At 46.7% G+C, this 22,247-nt stretch overlaps 1 protein-coding gene across 1 annotated transcript in view; it reads right to left on the bottom strand.

The window, feature by feature from the left end:
• The window catches only part of WRAP73 (WD repeat containing, antisense to TP73), a 157,651-nt gene that overhangs the window by 77,800 nt on the left and 57,604 nt on the right, over positions 1–22,247 (bottom strand). Inside the window, exons 4-5 of the mRNA XM_082273350.1 lie at positions 12,439–12,511; positions 4,546–4,649 (exon numbers count right to left, since the gene is read on the bottom strand). Coding sequence (XP_082129476.1) covers positions 4,546–4,649; positions 12,439–12,511 — 177 coding nt within the window. The remainder of the gene's footprint in view (positions 1–4,545; positions 4,650–12,438; positions 12,512–22,247) is intronic.

Raw genomic sequence — 22,247 nt, 5'->3', positions numbered from 1 at the left:
AATTGCGCCACTGTTCATTAACCGTATGGTGAAATTCAGCAGGGCAGGGAAAAACCTGCGCTGATTTGCGGGTCCTTTGCATCCCAAAGGAGGACACCCTAGCACGAGGAGTGGGCTCATCCTCCAAGTGCAAAGTATCCTTAATGGAGGCGATCAGCTCATCCATGAGTGCAAGCTCTTCAGGCGAGCCAGGGGGAGAAGTATCAACCCCTTCCACCTCCGCCTCCCCCTCAGACCCCATGAGGTCCAGAGATGAGCGAGATCCTGAGAAGGGCACGCCAGCCCCAGCAGCCACATCGCCCTCTGAATCAGAGGAAATGGATAACCTGGCCCTTTTTGCGGATCGTTCAGCCATCAGCATTTGCACCTGAGACACCAAGGACGCCACTACCGTGGCCAGATCAGCCCCCTCGGGGGGTGCAGCAGCCCCCTGGTCCCCCACCAGGGCGGGGGGAAACTTGCTATCCTGAGAATCCATGCCCACAGTAATGAAAGGAAAAAAAGGGGTACTGACCCTTTAACACCACGGCGAGCGCAGCCCACCGTACACTACTGCATGCACCGACCCCGCAGGCATAGAAAAACACTGAGCAAGGAATGACAGGACAATGAAGGAAAAACCTGGAGAGAGCACAAAACAGGCTGCTGCCACCCATCGCTGTCCCAGAGAAAGAGGAAGTGATGCAATAACCGGCTGACTTATATAGCCTATGAAGGCTCCGCAAACATGGCCGCTCAGGCTGAGGGATCGAAGCCACAAGAAAATGGCGCCGACATGTGCTCGAACGAGCGCGGCCCGCCAAAATGGTGGCGATCGGGGCCAAAAACACAGCGCTGTACAGGACAGGGCCGTCCATAGCAAGTACTGCAAAAAAAGAAATGGCGGGCCGCAATAGCGGTCGCCGCTCAGGCATGTCTGTCCAAACTGCTCACAGAATTCACAGCAGAGCGGGAGGGCCCCCCCCTCGCAGCCCACAAAGGCATGCATCCATACAGGGATCCGACAGGGAGCCCGCATAGCACACAGACATGGGGGTACACACAGCCACAGACTGACACCTACACAGAAGGTCCCCACACAGAAGGTGCTTACCGTACCGGATGGCGTGGGGAGCCGACTCAAGCGGCAAACCGCTATCAGGATGACAGGGAGTGACGCAGCCAGGACGCAGTGGACTGCAGCACAAGACCGCAGAATGGCGTCCAGTGAGGTAGCCACCTCACAGGCAGCATCCCTGCAGCGAACAGGGATGGGTCGTTCATGGCGCCAGGGCGAACCATAGCTGAACGCTCGATGGCAGGCTGGGGATCCATCTGGCCCTCAGCCCTGGGATCCAGGGCGGCCAGTCCGAGACCCAGCACCGCATGATCATCTTCATCCGAAGATCCCTAAACTAAAGCTGACAAAAAACAACAGCTAGTAAAGAAAGAAAAAATACTTGAAATAAAATCAAAAAAAGGGTAGAAGGCTGAGACTGAAGCCCCAGCACAGGAAAGCCTGCTACTCCTAAGCTAGGCAAGATCAAACTGAGTTGGGAATGCTGGTGCAGGGAGGTATTGACTAAGGGGACAGCCCCTAGGGGTGTGTCTATGCTAAAAGCTTTTGTTATTAACAAATCTTGTGCCTAGCTACTCCTGCGGAGCAAAGGTCAATACCCATTGGTGAAGACTTGTGAGTGGGCGGCGACTGTCGGAGGACGTGAGAGAAAAGCTTGACTACGCCTATGGGCAGTCCCAGGAAATATACTCCCACTGTTGGCTATAGGCACTTTGTTACAAGCAGTGTCAGAAAAAATCCAACTCCACAGAGGAGCGGGTGCTGTGTCTGTCAATGATCAGATAAATGGATTTTACGGCAAGTCAAAATCCCATTTTCTCTTTTGTTCATTGATGGACACAGCTCCTGATTCTTCTTAACCATTTGGATGTCCCAAAGCAGTGTTAAACATGAGGGGTGGGAAAAAAGCAAAATAAAAAAAAAAAAAAAATTCCCAAAGCTAACCATAGCCAACCAGGTAACATAGAGCTCAACCATAAACACTGGAGTTTACCTGATAAAAACAATACACCCTCAAAGAGCAGCCAGCAAAACCTTGTGCCCAAAAGAAGCATCTGCAGATGCCAACACATCCACTTTATAAAAATTTTGTAAAAGTGTGCGACGACCAGGTGGCCTCCTTGAAAACCTGCGTCACCGACGCTTGATGATGAAAAGCCCAGGAGGCACTAAGCACCCTAGAAGAGTATGCCTTTACAGGGAAAGGAGGAACCTGACCCCTGATGCAATAGGCCTGAATCACCGTCTTTCTGATCTATCTGGAAATGGTCACATAAGAAGTGGACAACCCTTTGTGAGGTCCGTCCGTGAGCACAAATAGAGAGTCTGACTTCCTGCCGCCCTGAGATCTTAATGTGGTGCTTTCAGCTCTACAGAAACCTCCCTTTGATAATATTCAGGTTTCCCTGCTTGCACTGCCCCGGAAGGTGGCCACTTTTGGTGGCTATCACCTCTGCGCGCAGGGTGTCGGAACTGGCGGCGTTATCCTATCGTTCACCTTATGGTGATTCACAAGGATAAGGTGGTGCTTCGTCCCTGTCCGTCATTCCTTCCTAAAGATACACAATCAGTGCATCCACCAGCGCCTTTTCATACGTGGCCAGAGAAGCAGAGAAATCATCCTGACTATCTGAGCACTCAGGGTGCGTGGATGCAGACCCATTAGAGTCGCCATATACTAACCTCATTTGGAAAGCATAACAATCAGGGGAGGCTGTCATCTGCGATCTCGCAAAGGGGTCGCTGACCAAGGGCCCACAAATGGACCACCTCCTGAGCCCCACTAAAAAACAAGGGGGTCGCCCTCTGAGCCCTTCATAAAGGGCAAAATAGGAAATAGCTCCCTTAAAAAGGGGGCCACCCGCCGGACGCAGACACACAGTCAGGGTACCCTGATGGTCCCGCAGCGCTATAAGTGGCAGGTGCTTCATACAATAATGGCAGCAAGACTGTCATTTAAAAAAAAAAAAAAAAAATGAAGCGCTCCCACAGCGCCACCCCTCCCAAGCTGACCACATGGCCTAGCAGACCGCAAGCCGTGGCTTAAATTTTTCTGAAGATCCCAGCCTGGCAGGTACCCAAAGGAAAAATAGGGGCTTCAGCTAAACACGCTAAGGCCGCCCCCCCAACGGAGGCACCCAATTTGGCCGCATGGCCTAGTAGAATGCGGTCCACATTTTTGTGGGCGGCCAGACGCTTGGACACGAGCCTCAGTGGAGCCGACCACCCAGGGGCAGCGGAGGGGAGGGCAGATACCCAAATGGGAGGCAGTGGCTTCAGTCGCCCCCACAGGGGCCGCCTCACGCAGTTTCCAAGTAGTAGGCCGCAAAACCGTAGCCTAAATTTTCGGCCAGATCTGGCTGCGTGAGGCCCGCTGATGCTACACTAGCCGCTCTCCCAGCCCAACAATTGCCGCAGGGAGCTCAGAGGACATCCCTGCTCTAGTCACCAACACCCAGAGTGGCAGGGAACTTTGCTCAAGCCTCCGTTGTGCACCAGACAAGCCCAGTCAACAGCAACTCCAACCAGCCCCCCTTAGGAGCATGTGGCAACAGCCAGCTCACAACCTCACCCGGGGGGGGGGAGAGGAGGGGAACACAGGGGTCCCATTGTCCCAGGGAAAGGCCGATGTCTACCCCAAAACCCTCCAGCACTAGGTCCTTACTGCTGACTGGACAGAAAAAAAACTGAGTGCCTATAGCGGAGTGTGGGTGTATACCCCCTGGGACTGATTTTTACTTGTAAACAAAAAGTGCCAGAAAAGGCCTGGTCTTTAAAGTAGGCAAAACTTTTTTTTTTTTTCTCATTCTGGATAGAGTAACGGAGGGTTATAACCCCGTAAGATGCTTTTTTTCCCTGCCATCTTTGTCCCATTGCAGAGATTTCCCTTCACTTCCTGTCCCATAGCCAAACAGGAAGTGAGAGGAAATCCCTACAGCAGAAGTAGTGTCCCCATTGGAAAGTTGAAGATTACCCATCTTTTACTTTGAGGGACAGCCCAAAATTTGGAATTTTCTTTTACTTTCACGTTCAACGATAACAGTAAACAGGACAAATAGAGAAGGGGAATCACCCTAACGGGGACACAGACCGCAATAAAAACTGACTGGTGTTCTAATCCATCTCCACTCTGTCCAAAACTAAAAAAAAAAAAAAAAAAGTTTTACCTTTAATTATACTTTAATTGGTTATTTAATCCTGCCTACACTCCTCTTTTCCATTTTTTTTGTACGAACACTACAGGTTCCCTTTATAACCAGAGGGCTGTCACTCCCTGCAAGTATAAGCACTTTAAATAATGGCCCGGTGCTCTCAGATGGCCGCGCTGTGACAGCGCTATGTTTAGCCACCTTGTTTACTGCCCAGAAAGAATCCTGGAAAGTCCCCCCTGAAAGCAGTGTAGTAAATTCTACAAACTAAGTACTAAGATACAGAGGTATTAAATGAACAGACAGACAGCACAACATGTGGACAGCGGGATTTCTCACCCTTAGTAGGCGCCAGTCATTGCACACAAATATGCTAATGTAATCTTTGCAGTCCCGTCTCTCTGCTAGAGCCATGTGCCGTCCATCCTTGGTGAAGGCTATGCCTGTGGGTCAAAGGTCAGCAGAGGTCAGACACAAGCTAGCACCCAACACCGTCATAAGGAGAATAAAGCAGTAAAATATACCAGGAGCACCGACTGTCAAAGCCAGAGAACTTTAGTGACGAAATCAGGAGCTCTTTATAGCAACCAAAAAGGCATTGAAGCCTTTTTTGAATATGGTGGAAATCCAAGTGCTTTTTTTTTTTGTGTTTTTTTTTATATCTGAATAATAAAAAAAAAAAAAATATTATGGGTAACATTGTTTTAATGCATGGCTCAGTTTAGTTGTCTGTTACCCTTTATACTTAAAGAAGTCCAGGCAACACCTAACTAACGCTAAACCTGCTCTGTGCCACATTCTAAACCTAATCTATTGAACCCTGTAAAGCAAAAATCACTCTACTTACCTATTCTGCACCCGATCCGGCCTGGTCTCCAGCGACGGAAGCTCTGTGCAGGAGAGGACTGCCAACGGCTGCGAAATGAACGGGAAAGGACATCACCCATAGACTTACTATGGGGCTTCTGTTGTTGGCTGCCTCCCCTGCACCCCCCTCCATGCTGAAGCCACCGCTGACAGCTGATGCTGGGCCCGGACTGGCTGGCTGCAGAATAGGCAGGGGTCAAGTCATGGGGAAAATAAAACAAAAGTGTGGGAACTCACCCAAGATTCCCCCCACCTCAAAAATAAAAGAGTGTGTGTGTGTGAGTGTGTGTGTGTGTGTGTGTTTGTTTGTTTGTCTTTTGAGGAGCAAAGGCCACTTTAGTGACTTGGTAACTAGTCACAATGAGCGGAGCGGGCACGTGACAGGTCCGTGTCCACTCAGTATATATGCAGAGCAGACACGGACACAGCCCGCTCTACTCTATGGCTCCTCCGATCCGATCTTCCCAGGCAGAAGGGGACGAATTCCCTTCTGTTTTTTTAAGTGAATCGGATTGGAGATAGGCGGGTGTAAGCGGACACAAGTCTGTTTACATCTTCCACTCTATAGAAGTGAATGGAGGGTCCGATTGGGTCCACCTGAAAAACAGACCGATTGTGTAAAAGGGGCTAAGGCTGCTTTCACACTGGTGCACTGCGGTTTACCTGCACCTCAACTGACCTCAATCTTCACTCAGGATTCCTGCAGGTATCACTGGCTGCTGGTGTCCCCAAGGCGGGTATGACTGGCGGGTGTCCTCCAAGGCTGGTACTGCTGGCAGGTACTACTGGCTTGTAATGAGGCACAGAGCAGGTTTAGCGTTAGTTAGGCTTTGCCTGGATTACTACTTTAAAGCAGAGCTCCAGGCATTTTATTCAAGTGTCATCAATCCCAGGAGTCAATGGGCATTCTCCACTTCAATGAGTGCACTGTGCTTTGTATGTACAGCGCGCATGCGTGAGATCAGGAGGTGCATGCTGGGTAGCCAGCAGCACCGTATCCCAGAAGGAGATACCAGTGGGCTTCAGATTCCCACACTGAAGATGGGAGCGTGCTCCGTGGGGACAGCAAAGCAATTTTTCTGTTTATAGCTTTCAGAGCCGGTTCACACTGCCGCGACCTTTAAGTCACCTCATAAGAGGCGACTTGTTAGCGCGACTTTCAGCGCGACTTGTATGATAGACGACTTTGTATTTGGCCAATCAGAATATGATGGTTCTGGGTCATGCTCAATCACACAAAAAAAAGTTCTTAAAAATTGTCGTTTTTGATAGAGAGCCAATTATTGAAAAAATTATTGAAAAAAAAAAAAAAAAAAAAGAGATTTCTTTGGATTTAGTGTCTGGGGGGTCTAAAAGTGTACCTGTGAAGTTTCAGCTCTGTAGCATGTCCAGAAACAGAAAAAAAGATAATTTTTCTTAGAATTTTTAGTAGCACAGGCATAGGGCTCCTCTCCACCTGGGCGTTTTTGTTGCAGGCATTTATCGGACATTTTTTGGGCGTCTTTGGAGGCCGGCATGCAAAAAAAAAAAGTCATGCCTGCCTCCAAAAATGCCGATAAATGCCTGCAACAAGAACGCCCAGGTGGAGAGAAGCCCTATGCCTGTGCTACTAAAAATGATAAGAAAAATGCTTTTTTTTTCTGGTTCTGGGCATGCTACAGAGATGAAACTTCAATTTTTAGACCCCCCAGACACTAAATCCAAAAAAGTCATGGCGGCCTCCAAAAATACCCAATAAATGCCTGCAACAAAAACGCTCAGGTGGAGAGGAGCCCTATGCCTGTGCTACTAAAAATTATAAGAAAAATCTTTTTTTCTGGTTCAGGACCATTTTAATGAAAAGTCGGATCACAAGTCGCTTCAAATAAGATAAGGAGGCGACTCCCATTGAAGTCTATGGGACAAGTCGGATACAAGTCGCCTCAAAGTAGTACAGGACCCTTTTCCAAAGTCAGAGCGACTTCAGTAGTGCCAATTAAGATGGCACTCATTGATTAACATTGCTTTTGTTATGTCAAGCGACTTGGGGCGACTTGAGCTCACACAAGTCGAGGCAGTGTGAATGGACTCTTAGTGCCGGTTCACATATGTGCGATGCGGGAAGGCCTGCGAATTCGCAGCCTGTTCCCGCATCGCATCCGCACAAGAACTGCCATATGCGATACGCAGGGGGTGTCAATTAAATGTTAACGACACCCCCAGTTTGATCGCATATCGCAGTGCGATCTGACAGTTCGCACAGGATCGGATCGCACAAGTGTGAACCACTGTGCGATCTGATCCTAATGCGGCTGAAAAAAATGCCTCCTGTGCGTCTTTGCTGCGGGTGCAGTGCGAATTTCAGCCATACAAAGTGTATGGCTGAATTCGCATCCGCACATCCGATCGCATGCAATGAAGGAGCAGTACGCTCCGAATTACATGTGATCGCCGCAGCCGCACATATGTGAACCGGCACTTAGAATCACTTTATTAGAGATGGATTGTGACAAACTTTAACACAGGGTGCAACAGGATCTTTGAGCATACAACAAGCTTTTTTTTGTAATTCTAAACAATGAGAATAAAAGGGTAATGGGCCATACACACTATATAACTGTCTTTAGATTTTTTCCTTTAGACTTACCAAAACCATATAATATAATATGAGGTCAAATCTAAACACTTTCAATTTGTATGCAATCAGGCCGGCCCTCGCACTACATAGTTGAAGGTAAATCTAAAGGAAATCTAACAACAAAAGTTGTATAGTGTGTATCCAGCTTAACTGTTCTGAGTATTCCTGGCAGCGTTACATTTGGTCCTGTCCCCTCGTACTGAGCAATTTGGTTAACATGTAAATTGGAGGAGAACAATATAAATAAAGATTCGTTTGAAAAAAAAAAAAAAACATTTAGAAAACCTACATTAACTACTAATCCTGTTTAGTATAGCATTAGGCGCAAACACCACAAGGATGTTTTATATAAAAAAAAAAAAAAAAAAAAAAGCTCACACCTGGAACTCCGCTTTAAACACTGGAAGATTTTACTTTTTCGATACGACACTGCGTTACTTTAACTGACAAGTGCGTGGTCGTGCGACACTGTAAAATTGATGTCCTATTTTATTTTATTTTTTCTACAATAAATAAGAGATTTCTTATGTTGGTATTCGATCACCTCTGCGATTTCGATTTTATTCTATAAACCAAAAAAAGAGCGAAAATTATAAAAAAAAAAATAATAAAAAAAAATTTAAATTTTATATATATATATATATATATATATATATATATATATATATATATATATATACACACACACACTATATATATACACAAATTTTACTTTTTACTATAAGTATCCAAAAAAAAAAATCAAATCTCTCCATAAATTTAGGACAATATGTATTCTGCTACGTTCTTTAGGTAAAAAAATCTCAAAAAGCATATATCGATTGGTTTACAGAAACTTTATAGTGTCTACAAATGATGGGATATACTGGAATTTTTATTTATTTATTTTTATACTGGTAATGGTGGCGATCAGAGACTTATAGCAGGACTGTAATACTGCGCAGGGAATCGCACACTGACACTTTGCAGGAACTAGTGACACTTACACATTGATCAGTGCTAAAATATGCACTGTCACTGTAATAACACTGGCTGGGAAGGGTTTAAACTTCAGGGGCGATCAAAGGGTTATCCAGGCAAAACTAGCCAGTGTTTGTGTTTACTATGTGTGCTGCTCTTACTAGGGGAAGAGATGGATTTTATTTCCTGCTTACAGGAACACAGAATCCATCCCTTCCCCCACTGCCAGAATGGAACTCTGCCTTGTTTACATAAGCAGAGCTCCATTTTGAGTCTCTGCCTGACGATTGGCCGTTGCCAGAGGACATCGAGTGCCCACCACCCGCAGATCGGCTTCTGCTGTGAATATTCGGCGCACTACCCCTGCAGCCAGAAGAGTCGGATCACATATACAGTATCTCACAAAAGTGAGTACACCCCTCATATTTTTGTAAATATTTTATTCTATCTTTTCATGTGACATCACTGAAGAAATTACACTTTGCTACAATGTAAAGTAGTGAGTGTACAGCTTGTATAACAGTGTAAATTTGCTGTCCCCTCAAAATAACTCAACACACAGCCATTAATGTCTAAACCGCTGGAAACAAAAGTGAGTACACCCTTAAATGACAATGTCCAAATTGGGCCCAATTAGCCATTTTCCCTCCCCGGTGTCATGTGACTCGTTCCAAGGTCTCAGGTGTGAATGGGGAGCAGCTGTGTTAAATTTGGTGTTATCGCTCTCACTCTCTCATACTGGTCACTGGAAGTTCAACATGGCACCTCATGGCAAAGAACTCTCTGAGGATCTGAAAAAAGAATTGCTGTTCTACATAAAGATGGCCTAGGCTATAGGAAGATTGCCAAGACCCTGAAACTGAGCTGCAGCACGGTGGCAAAGACCATACAGCGGTTTAACAGGACAGGTTCCACTCAGAACAGGCTTTGCCATGGTCGACCAGGTTGTCTTTGGGAAATAGACATATGAGTGCTGCCAGCATTGCTGCAGAGGTTGAAGGGGTGGGGGGGTCAGCCTGTCAGTGCTCAGACCATACGCCGCACACTGCATCAAATTGATCTGCATGTCATCCCAGAAGGAAGCCTCTTCCAAAGATGATGCACAAGAAAGTCCGCAAACAGTTTTCTGAAGACGAGCAGACTATGGACATGGATTACTGGAACCATGTCCTGTGGTCTGATGAGACAAAGATAAACTTATTTGCTTCAGATGGTGTCAAGTGTGTGTGGCAGCAACCAGGTGAGGAGTACAAAGACAAGTGTGTCTTGCCTACAGTCAAGCATGGTGGTGGGAGTGTCATGGTCTGAGTGCTGCATGAGTGCTGCCGGCACTGGGGAGCTAAAGATCATTGAGGGACCATGAATGCCAACATTTACTGTGACATACTGAAGCAGAGCATGATCCCCTCCCTTCGGATACTGGGCCACAGGCAGTATTCCAACATGATAACGACCCCAAAAAACACCTCCAAGATGACCACTGCCTTGCTAAAGAAGCTGAGGGTAAAGGTGATGGACTGGCCAAGCATGTCTCCAGACCTAAACCCTATTGAGCATCTGTGGGGCATCCTCAAACGGAAGGTGGAGGAGCGCAAGTTCTCTAACATCCACCTGCTCTGTGATGTCATCATGGAGGAGGGGAAGAGGACTCCAGTGGCAACCTGTGAAGCTCTGGTGAACTCCATGCCCAAGAGGGTTAAGGCAGTGCTGGAAAATAATGGTGGCCACACAAAATATTGACACTTTGGGCCCAATATGTACATTTTCCCTTAGGGGTGTACTCACTTTAGTTGCCAGAGGTTTAGACATTAATGGCTGTGTGTTGAGTTATTTTGAGGGGACAGCAAATTTACACTGTTATACAAGCTGTACACTCACTACTTTACATTGTAGCAAAGTGTCATTTCTTCAGTGTTGTCACATGAAAAGATAGAATAAAATATTTACAAAAATGTGAGGGTGTACTTACTTTTGTGAGATACTGTACGTGATCCAGCACACAACTGCAGCCCTGTAGAAGTAAAACTGCTATAGGGCGGTCAGCAAGTGGTTAACCTTTTATGCCTAAAACAAAGAAAGAAATAATAAAATAAAAATCAGTATATCTCTACAGAACCTTCAGGCCCCGTTCACATCTACAAATTTTGGTTGTGAGTGGAATCGCCACATATCTAAAATCGCACTCCAATGCTGAAAACATGCAGCACCCTTGCTCAGGTGCCATTCATTTTCAATGGCGCCTAAAACGCGGTGCAGTTTTGGCGTCATAAATCGCGGTGCAATCGCAGCATTCAAAGCTTGTCGAACCAAAAGAAGCCCCTGCTCCTTTTTGTTTGGGCGATAAACTTTGCGCAAGGCCGTTTGCTGCAAAACCGCACGGCGTTTAGGTGCCATTGAAAATGAACAGCACCCAAACAAGCGTGCTGTGTTTTGCCAGCATTGCAGTGCGATTTGGTATTATGGGAAGAATCGCGGCAATTCTGCCTGCGATACAAATCTCTAAAATGTGTGGGGGGGGGGGTCGCTTTGACACTGCCGTGCTGCGGTTTAGCCACGGTGCAGCGTACATGTGGATTTTGTTGCGGGTTACTGGCGGTTTCCCATAGACTTTTATTATGTCCCTCATTTTGGGCGCATTTTCTAAAAGAGCACCAAAGAGGCAGCATGCAGGAATTTTGGTGTGCTTTCAGAAAATGCACCAAATACGCAGACGTCTATGGGACACAATGGGTGGCATTCTGCTGCACCGCTGCTGCGGTTTGGCAGTGTTAACGGTCCTCAGGCTTTATTTAGGTGTGCGCCGGTTGGGGATGCACGGTTGAGCTGTGTTTTTTCCGCCTCTAAGCTGCCCCCTCCCCTTTGAGCTGCAATAGGAGAATGCAATGCTTTGGGAATTGTTATTAGGCAGGATTGCTGGACTCTGTACTTTAAAGCCCCGTACACACACGCAGATCGTCGTCATACAAATGTTCGTCTTTTCTCCCCGGGATGTCGGTGTCTGTTGAAAAGTGCAAAGACAGCACAAGGACAGCACAAGAATTTTGTCCGCAGACTTCAGCTGACTGCAGAAGTGATGTCATGTAATGGTTAACTTTCCCTGTGTTTTTTATTTTCTGAGCATGCCCAGTCTTGCAAATCTGCGGTCTGTCGGCTGATTTCTGTACTGACAGGCGAACAATCGTCCGTTCTGGTGTCCGCAGACAAAAATTTTCATGTTTGCAAGAAAGACTTTTGTCCGCGGATTGTGTGCAGACATCTGTCGGAGGCACCATACTAACACGCGTACAATCGGCAGATCTTTCGTCCGCCGACGTTTGTATGACGACGATCTGTGCGTGTGTACGGGGCTTTAGAGAGCGTAAACCTGCCACTTATTTACACTATAAGGGTTAATCCACAGCAGCCATAGAGGTGGTAAAACTAGGCTACTGAACCTCAGTTTTACTATCCCTCAACCGCCATCCCATCCACCCCCCAATATGGACATCAAGGCATGATGCTGTGCTTCTCAGTGGTGGCAAAAATTATTCAGTATGTCACATCTGGCAGGTGTTTCTGCCGCCAAACATGACAGCAGCAAGCATATGGGGCTGCACCACAATCCCATGTATCCATACTGGGGCATTTACAGGGTTAAATCAGGCAGTGAGGAGCCACAACGCCTTGTCCAATGCCCTCAGAATTGCGGATTGCTCTTCAGAGGGCACTGTAAGTGTGAATGACCCCCAAACAAAGTTCATACTAAACGGTATCACATGTACATGAAATGTGACAAATCTCCGACTCACCCCTCTGACAAGCTTTGGGGAACTTGATGTAGGACACGGATTTCGCACTAAGTGACCACAAGGTTATCCGCAGCTGGAGATGGAAAAGAGACGATTGTTAGGAAGAAAAACAATATGAGTTTACCTAAAAAATATTATCCACACCTCCTAACAAGACATGAGCCAATCCAAAACATTTTATGGCAAGAACTGACAGATTTGGGGTACACTCGCTCCACTCCTGATCACTGCAGAGGGAAAGTTGGTGGACTCCAGGCAGATATAAAAAATATACAAATCATATATATTATAGAGGTTGTAAAGGCTGAAGGTTTTACCTTTATGCATTCTATGTATGAAGATGGAAAACCCTCTGTGTTAAGCTCCCCACCCCCCATTACTTACCTGAGCCCCATCTCGATACAGTGATGTGTACGAAAGCAGGTGCCCTCCTGCTCTCTGTCTTCTCATTGGCTTAGAGACAGCAGTGGAAGCCATTGGCTCCTACAGCTGTCAATTATAGTCAGTGAGAAAGGGAGAGTGGGGGTGCTCGGGAGCGAGCATGCATGTTAGTACCCACAGCAAGCAGCTTGCTCTGGGGGCACTCAGCTCTCTCTCCCCCCAATATATTATAATTTTATATATATATATATATATATATATATATATACACACACACACACACAGTGGGTACGGAAAGTATTCAGACCCCCTTAAATTTTTCACTCTTTGTTATATTGCAGCCATTTGCTAAAATCATTTAAGTTCATTCTTCTTCCTCATGAATGTACACATAGCACCCCATACTGACAGAAAAACACAGAATTGTTGACATTGTTGCAGATTTATTAAAAAAGAAAAACTGAAATATCACATGGTCCTAAGTATTCAGACCCTTTGCTGTGACACTCATATATTTAACTCAGGTGCTTTCCATTTCTTCTGATCATCCTTGAGATGGTTCTACACCTTCATTTGAGTCCAGCTGTGTTTGATTATACTGATTGGACTTGATTAGGAAAGCCACACACCTGTCTATATAAGACCTTCCAGATCACAATGCCTGTCAGAGCAAATGAGAATCATGAGGTCAAAGGAACTGCCTGAAGAGCTCAGAGACAGAATTGTGGCAAGGCACAGATCTGGCCAAGGTTACAAAAAGATTTCTGCTGCACTTAAGGTTCCTAAGAGCACAGTGGCCTCCATAATCCTCAAATGGAAGACGTTTGGGACGACCAGAACCCTTCCTAGAGCTGGCCGTCCGGCCAAACTTAGCTATCGGGGGAGAAGAGCCTTGGTGAGAGAGGTAAAGAAGAACCCAAAGATCACTGTGGCTGAGCTCCAGAGATGCAGTCAGGAGATGGGAGAAAGTTGTAGAAAGTCAACCATCACTGCAGCCCTCCACCAGTCGGGGCTTTATGGCAGAGTGGCCCGATGGAAGCCTCTCCTCAGTGTAAGACACATGAAAGCCCGCATGGAGTTTGCTAATAAACACCTGAAGGACTCCAAGATGGTGAGAAATAAGATTCTCTGGTCTGATGAGACCAAAATAGAACTTTTTGGCCTTAATTCTAAGCGGTATGTGTGGAGAAAACCAGGCACTGCTCATCACCTGTCCAATACAGTCCCAACAGTGAAGCATGGTGGTGGCAGCATCATGCTGTGGGGGTGTTTTTCAGCTGCAGGGACAGGACGACTGGTTGCAATCGAGGGAAAGATGAATGCGGCCAAGTACAGGGATATCCTGGACAAAAACCTTCTCCAGAGTGCTCTGGATCTCAGACTGGGCCGAAGGTTTACCTTCCAACAAGACAATGACCCTAAGCACACAGCTAAAATAACGAAGAAGGAGTGGCTTCACAACAACTCCGTGACTGTTCTTGAATGGCCCAGCCAGAGCCCTGACTTAAACCCAATTGAGCATCTCTGGAGAGACCTAAAAATGGCTGTCCACCAACGTTTACCATCCAACCTGACAGAACTGGAGAGGATCTGCAAGGAGGAATGGCAGAGGATCCCCAAATCCAGGTGTGAAAGACTTGTTGCATCTTTCCCAAAAAGACTCCTGGCTGTATTAGATCAAAAGGGGGCTTCTACTAAATACTGAGCAAAGGGTCTGAATACTTAGGACCATGTGATATTTCAGTTTTTCTTTTTTAATAAATCTGCAACAATTCTGTGTTTTTCTGTCAGTATGGGGTGCTATGTGTACATTCATGAGGAAGAAGAATGAACTTAAATGATTTTAGCAAATGGCTGCAATATAACAAAGAGTGAAAAATTTAAGGGGGTCTGAATACTTTCCGTACCCACTATATATATATATATATATATATATAATAAAAAAAAAAAAAAAAGAGAGAGACAGAGAGAGACAGAGACAGAGACAGAGAGACAGAGACAGAGACAGAGACAGAGACAGAGACAGAGACAGAGAGACAGAGAGACAGAGAGACAGAGAGACAGAGAGACAGAGAGACAGAGAGACAGAGAGACAGAGAGACAGAGAGACAGAGAGACAGAGAGACAGAGAGACAGAGAGACAGAGAGACAGAGAGACAGAGACAGAGAGAGAGAGAGACTACAAACTGGCCCTATACCTGGAGGTGCTACAAGAGCCTAAAGACAGACAGACCCTGAGCCTGTACAGACTGAGTGCCCACAGCCTGGAAATGGAATTAGGAAGGCACAGACAAACCTACAATCCCAGGGAGAGCAGATTGTGCCAGCAGTGTGATCAGGGGGTCCTGGAGGACGAGGACCACTTCCTGCTACAGTGCTCTATCGCAAAAAATGGCCTGGTGATTCAGGGGGCCAATCCTTCCGGTCCAGAACTGGTTAAGTATATATTTCGGTATGCTGCTTTAAAACTGCAATAAAAATTCTTATAAAAAAAAAAAGAAAAGCTTGAAATACATCACTCAGTGTGGACCACATTTATATAAAATATTTATTTTTTGAATTGAATTACTGAAATAAATTAACTTTTTGATATTCTAATTTATGAGATACGCCTGTATAGATCCTCTTTTTGTTTATTCTTTCACAATGGACATTTTTGTAGGTGAAGGACAGGCCCCCTGAGCCCAGCCTCGGCCTGCTGACATGAATGTCTCCCTCCTCTGTAGGCTATACGTGGGGGAATTGCCCGGGGTCACTGGGGAACTAATGGGAGGAAAGCAGCCCACACAGTCACCCAATCTCTACGACCTCAACAGCTGCATAGCTTGAATACCACAATTTAAACCAGACATTTCACCCTGTGCTTCCTGGTTTAGGTTTCATTAATAGGGTCCCAACCCAGGCCAGAGAGGACTATGGGAAATACCGCAGGGAATAAGACCTAGAATTGTTGGGATACATTCGCTGCCCGTATTCATTGTGCTCCAATGCCAATGGCATAACCTTCACTATAAGGTTAAGAGCCCATTCAGACTAGCACGACACGACTTTGGGAGGGGCGACCTGTGAAGTCGCGTGCACCGCGACTTCGGCGCGACTTGCAGAGACTTCACATAATGGAAGTCTATGCAAGTCGCTCCGAGGTCGCCCCAAAGTAGTACAGGACTCTTTTTCTAAGTCGGAGCGACTTGTGTCGCTCCTATTAGAACGGGTCCTGTACTACTCAATGGACCGCGACCGAGCGCGACTTGTCAGGCTGACAAGTCGCCTGACAATTCGCACTAGTCTGAATGGGCTCTAAGAGCCCATTCACACTAGCACGACTTGTGAGGCGACTTGTGTCGCCCCAGGTCGCTTGACATAACAAAAGCAATGTTAATCAATCAGTGCCGTCTTAATTGGCACTACTGAAGTCACTCCGACTTCTGAAAAGTGTCCTGTACTACTTTGAGGCGACCTGTGATCCGACTGTCCCATAGACTTCAATGGGAGTCGCCTCCTTATCTTAATTGAAGCGACTTGTTATCAGACTTTCCAGGAAGAAGAAAGATTAGCCAAGCATTCCCCACAGACAAAGTCGCCTGTCTCTTCAAAGTAGTGCACAAGTCTCTAAAACAAGTCTCTAAACAAGTCTCTAAGCCCCCGTTCACATGCACGCGATCCGACTTCGGGTGGCGACCTCCGAGGTCGCGGTGCGAGCGGCCGCCACGGACTTCATAACATTGAAGTCTATGGCAGTCGCCTCCTGGTCGCCCCAAAGAAGCTCCGGACCCTTTTTCTAGGTCGGAGCGACTTGTGTCGCTCCTATTAGAACGGGTCCGCAGCTTCCCTATGGGAGGCGACCTGCGGCGACCTGTGAGGCGACCAGGTCGCCTCACAGGTCGCCCTAGTGTGAACCGGGACTAAACAAGTCTCTAAACAAGTCTCTAAACAAGTCTCTAAACAAGTCTCTAAACAAGTCTCTAAACAAGTCTCTAAACAAGTCTCTAAACAAGTCTCTAAACAAGTCTCTAAACAAGTCACAGGGCGACTTTCTGGTCGCGGTAGTGTGAACCGGCTCTAAATGTGCGGTATTTTGGTACGGGACCCAAATAAATCCGAAATACATAACAGGTCAACAAGAATGGTTTTATTTTTTTTATTTTCTTTTAAGCTTCAAAAATGAACTAAAAACATGTACTTTCTGGCGTAGAATATGACTTTTGAACCTCAAAAAAATTCCCCCAAAATGAGGGGTCGTCTTATACACCGAGTAGAATATCTCCAAGGTACCCCAAGTATAAGTATTACCGGTAGATGTAATCTCAAGGCGCTGGCTGTTGGGAAATCCTGTACGGTATACCGTCTGTACCGTAGCTTCGGCTACATACAGTATACCGCGCTGAGCCAATCACAGCGAGCGATGTATTCTATTATTGAATGCAAAGCCTGCTGGGATTGGCGGAGTAACATCAGCTCGCTTCTCTGACTCTGCCAATCACATCTATATACACGTGTGCCACCAGCAGGCTGCTTCTGCTGCGAGTATTCTGATCTGTGGGTGTTGGGGCACTGGATGTCCACGGGCACCCACCGAACATTGGGCAGAGACACAAAACACAGCTTTTGTGTTCCTAAAAAGCAGGGGATAAAATACATCACCTTCCTTAGTAAAAGCGCCTCACACAGTACACACAAAAACACTGGACAGGCACAGAGTTAACCCTTTGATTGCCCCTGCTGTTTAACCACTTCCCAGCCAGTGTCATTAGTACAGTGACAGTGCATATTTGAACTCAATCACTGTATTAGTGTCACTGGTCCCAACAAAGGGTCAGTGAGTGTTAGGAGTGCACTGATTCGACTTTTCTCGCCCCGATACAGATACCTGGCTTTGTGTATCTGCCGATACCGATCCCAAACTACACACATACACAATATGCATGCAGCTGCAGTACAGAGCAAAGCCGCTGCTTCCTGTGTATGGCTCCTCCATTCCCAGGCGGAGTGCATCTGATATCACTCCACCTGTGAGCCGGACCTATACAGGAAGTAGCAGTTCCGTGCAAGGGACAGCTGAGCCGGGACTCAGCAAAACCGGATCGGCCCGTGGATCCGTTATTTTACCGATCCCCCGATCCAGCTATTTTGGCAGTATCGGCGCCGATATCCGTTCCTAATATCGGATCGGTGCATCCCTAGTTAGTGTCCAACCATCCGCCGCAATATTGCAGTCTCGCTATAAGTTGTTGATAACCACCATTAGTTGTATAAAAAAAAATTCCAGTATATATCCCATAGTTTGTAGAAAACCAATATACGCTTAGTGGGATTTTTTATTTTTTTTAACCAAAAATATGTAGGAGAATACACATTGGCCTATATTTGTTTCACATTTATTTATTGGATAGGTTTTAGTCCTGGTTCACACTTGTGCGATGCGGGAAGGCGAACTCGCAGCCTGTTCCCCACATCGCAAACGCACCCCTGGCAGTTCACACTGCCATAGGAGATACGCCCCCAGTTTGATGGCATATCGCAATGCGATCTTTACAATTCGCACAGGATCGGATCGCACAAGTGTGAACCACTGTGCGATCTGATCCTGATGCGGCTGGAAAAAAGGGTCATGTGCGTGTTTGGTGCGGATACAGTGCGAATTCAGCCATACAAAGTCTATGGCTGAATTCGCATCCGCACCTCCGATCGCATGTAATGAAGGAGCAGTGCGCTCCGCATTACATGCGATCGGCGCACTCGCAGAAGTGTGAACCGGCCCTTATAGCAGAAAGTAAAAAATATTGTTGGTTTTATTTTTTCTAAATGTTTGTTTATAGAGCAAAAAATAAATGCAGAGGTGATCAAATACCGCTCGATGGGTCCTTTCACACGGGGCGGACTGTTTTTTGATCCGCTACGGCACATTTTTTTTTTTTTTACGGACACAGATTACACTTGTGTCATCCGGTCTGTATATCATCCCATCTGTTTGCGGATGATAAAACAGAGATAATGCATGTCAATGGGATTGCGGATGTCAGCGGATGACACCGCTGACAACCGTTTTTGCGTCCGTTCCGTTTTTTTAAACGGAAGAAAAAGGGTTCTCTTCTGTTCCAAAAAACGGAACTGATCGGAAAGGACGCAAATCGGATGTCAGCGGATGGTCATCCGCAATCCCATTATCATGCATTAGGTCCGTTTTTCATCCGCAATCAGATGGGATGAAAAACGGACATACAGACCGCCCGAGTGAAAGGACCCTATTTGTGCGAAATAATGACAAATTTATTTGGGTACAGTGTCGCACGACTGCACAATTGTCGGGTAAAGTAGTGCAGTGCCGAATCACAAAAAAAAAGGCCTGGACATGAAGGGGGGGTAAACTGTTCAGATGTCATGTGGATAAGCATAACATCACCTTTTAATCCTGCTAATACCGGTAATTTCCTGAGCTCTCTGCTTGTTCTGCACTGTTAGAGCCGGTTCACACTGCCGGGACTTGTCAGCCTGACAAGTCGCGCTCCCTCGCGGTCCATTGACCGCTACAGGACCGGTTCTAATAGGAGCGACACAAGTCGCTCCGACTTAGAAAAAGGGTCCTGTACTACTTCGGGGCGACCTCGGAGCGACTTGCATAGACTTCCATTATGTGAAGTCCCTGCAAGTCCCCCCGAAGTCGTGGTGCATGGGAATGCACAAGTCGCCCCTGAAGTTGTGCAGAGTCGTGTCGCCTTAGTGTGAACCAACTCTTATCAGTTACATTGTTTCCAGCTATCTCTCTGGATTACAATGTTAGGCCCCATTCACACCTGAGCAACCTTGCCACACTGGGGATTTTCACATGCTTTTTTGCACATATTTGGAGCGCCACCATTCATTTAAATGGGCCTCCCTCCATTCCAAAGAATCGTTTGGTGTCCCGTGTTTTGCTGTGATTTTAGCGCATTTTGTCAGAAGACAATGGTGGCAAAAATCGCACCACAATGTGGGTGCCATTAAGAAGTAATGGCACTGCAAGCGTGTTGTGTATTTTGCTGCGATTCTGGAATCGTGGGCAATAGCGCCCACAATTCCAATACGCTAAAGTGTGAATGGGATGACGAGAAGAGGTGTTCTGTAGTTCTCCATATCCATGAGCCATAATGCCGGTCCTCCGTGGATACAGTTCAATGACTGAGCGCTGTCACCCCAAGACATGAAGTCCGTTATTGGAAGGATCACCAGGAGAAAAAAACAAAACAAACCAGAGAGTCAAACACTATCCCACCCAGATATGCAAAGCAAAATCAGAAGACAAAAATCAGCCACCCAAACATTTATAAAACATACGATGGCTGGCGATTAGTAAGATAGGGAGGACTTATGGGCCTCAGGTAAAACCTGCAGGACAGTATTTAACATAAACCCCCTGCCACTCTCCGCTTATCTCTGTATCCAAAAGCACATCCAGCCCACTGTACTGTCCCATGCCTCCCCAAAGTTACCAACCGGCGTCATAGCAACCACTCACCAGCAAGTTAACTTTAAAGCGAGTATCCAGAGGAAAAAAAAACCCTGCAGGACAATGGCATAATATGCTAGTATGCATACTAGCACATTATGAAATACTTACCTTAGAACGAAGCCTCCACACGGTCGCCTGGACACCGCTGAGGGAGCTGTCATGGTCCCTTGGCGTCTCTTTTCCGTGTTCGGCAGGTCTGGCCATGTGAAGTGATCAAATACCACCAAAAGAAAGCTCTATTTGTGGGGGGGGTGGGGGGGGGGGGGGAAGGGACATCAATTATATTTGGGCATAGAGTGGCGCAACCACGCAATCTTCAGTTAAAGTATTGCAGTGCGTATTGCGAAAAATGACCTGGTCATTAAAAAAGGAACTACAGTCTGCTCACATCATTTGTAATAAAAACAACTTTGCCATCCTGAAGCTTCCCTCCAACCACTTTGCATATTATTTTATATATACCGTGATTTTGTACTTGCCAAATATGCTGCAGAAATCTCCCTCCACTAAGTCTGGCTGCAGCCATTTTAACTGTGGGCAGCTGAAGTGGATGCCTGTTCACTTCCTGGATTTACACACACACACATATACAGACAAACAGACACCACTGCTTGCCTCCACATTTCTCCTCTCTTGATGAATACTCATGGATCTCTGCAGTCGCCTGCTATCTCCTGCCTCGCCCAGCCCTCTACAGCTCTCCTTGGCTTTCTTATGACTCATCCATCCCTTCCTTGCTGGCAAACTCTCACGAGAGTGAGAGAGCTGTGCACGATATCATTAGCCTAGGCAAATTACCAGACAGGAAAAAGAGGAAGTGGGCTGTATAAGCTGTTTACTGGCAGAAAAAAAAATGTTTTACTATCCAAACTTAAAGCGGAGTTCCACCCAAAAGTGGAACTTCCGCTTTAAGTAGTCCTAACCCCCTGACATTTTTCTAGAGGGGGGGGGGGGGAGTGGGTACCTAGTTGTGACAGGTACCCACTCCCACTTCCGCTTGCAGCGGAAGATTTCCTCTCCCCCTCCCTTCCTGCAATCTTCTGGTACTGCTGTGGGTGTTGCTGGAGAGTACCGGGGAATTTCTACATCTTGCAATCTTCTGGGATACGTCAGAGGTCCCAGAAGATTGCCGCCCAATTAAGAAGTGCCGAGCGACTCGCAAGCTGTCATAACAGGGTGCCCACTTTAGTGATGCCGGTGCCACCGAGACCAAAAGGGAAAGGACAGAGGCTTTCGGGCTGCCGCATCGCTGGACTGTGGGACAGGTAAGTGTGTATTTTAAGTCTGAGGATACACTTTCTGAGGCTGCTGACTTATTAACCACTTGCCGACTGCCGCACGACTACTTCAGCAGTCAGCCCCTCACAGGAAAAGCGTCGTAGGGCTATGTCGCTAGCCTGTAAGGGTTTTGGGAGCGAGTGTGCGCCGCCGGATGCGCGCTCCCACTAGGTCAAGGACCCCCCGACCGTGTGCCCGGCGGACCCGATGTCCGCCGGGCACACGCGATCGTCCGTGACATCGGGGAAAAAGGCAGGCGGCTAATGTAAACAAAGCCGCCTGTCAGTCTCCCCTGTGTATGAATGGTGATCAAACGGTTCTACTATGTAGGACCGTTGATCACTGTTCTTACACATCAAGCCACAGCCAATCACAGTAGAAAGCACGCCCCTAGGGACCCACTTAACCCCTCCCTCTCAAAAAAAGTTAACCCCTTCACTGCCAGTGTCATTTTTACAGTAACAGTGCATATGTATATCACTGATTACTGTAGTAATGTCACTGGTACCCCCAAAAGTGTCAAAAATGTCAGTCAAGGGTCCGATCTGTCCGCTGTAATGTCGCAGCCCCGCAAAAAAAATAAATAAATAAATCACAGATCGCCGCCATTACGCGTAAAAAAAAAAAAAAAAAAAAAAAATTTACAAAAATCTTTCCCTTTGTT

Source organism: Pelophylax lessonae (assembly GCF_965119305.1).
Source record: "Pelophylax lessonae genome assembly, chromosome: 12".
Lineage (NCBI taxonomy): Eukaryota > Metazoa > Chordata > Amphibia > Anura > Ranidae > Pelophylax > Pelophylax lessonae.
Note: the sequence above shows the minus strand (reverse complement) of the source record. Positions and strands in the feature narration are given on the sequence as shown.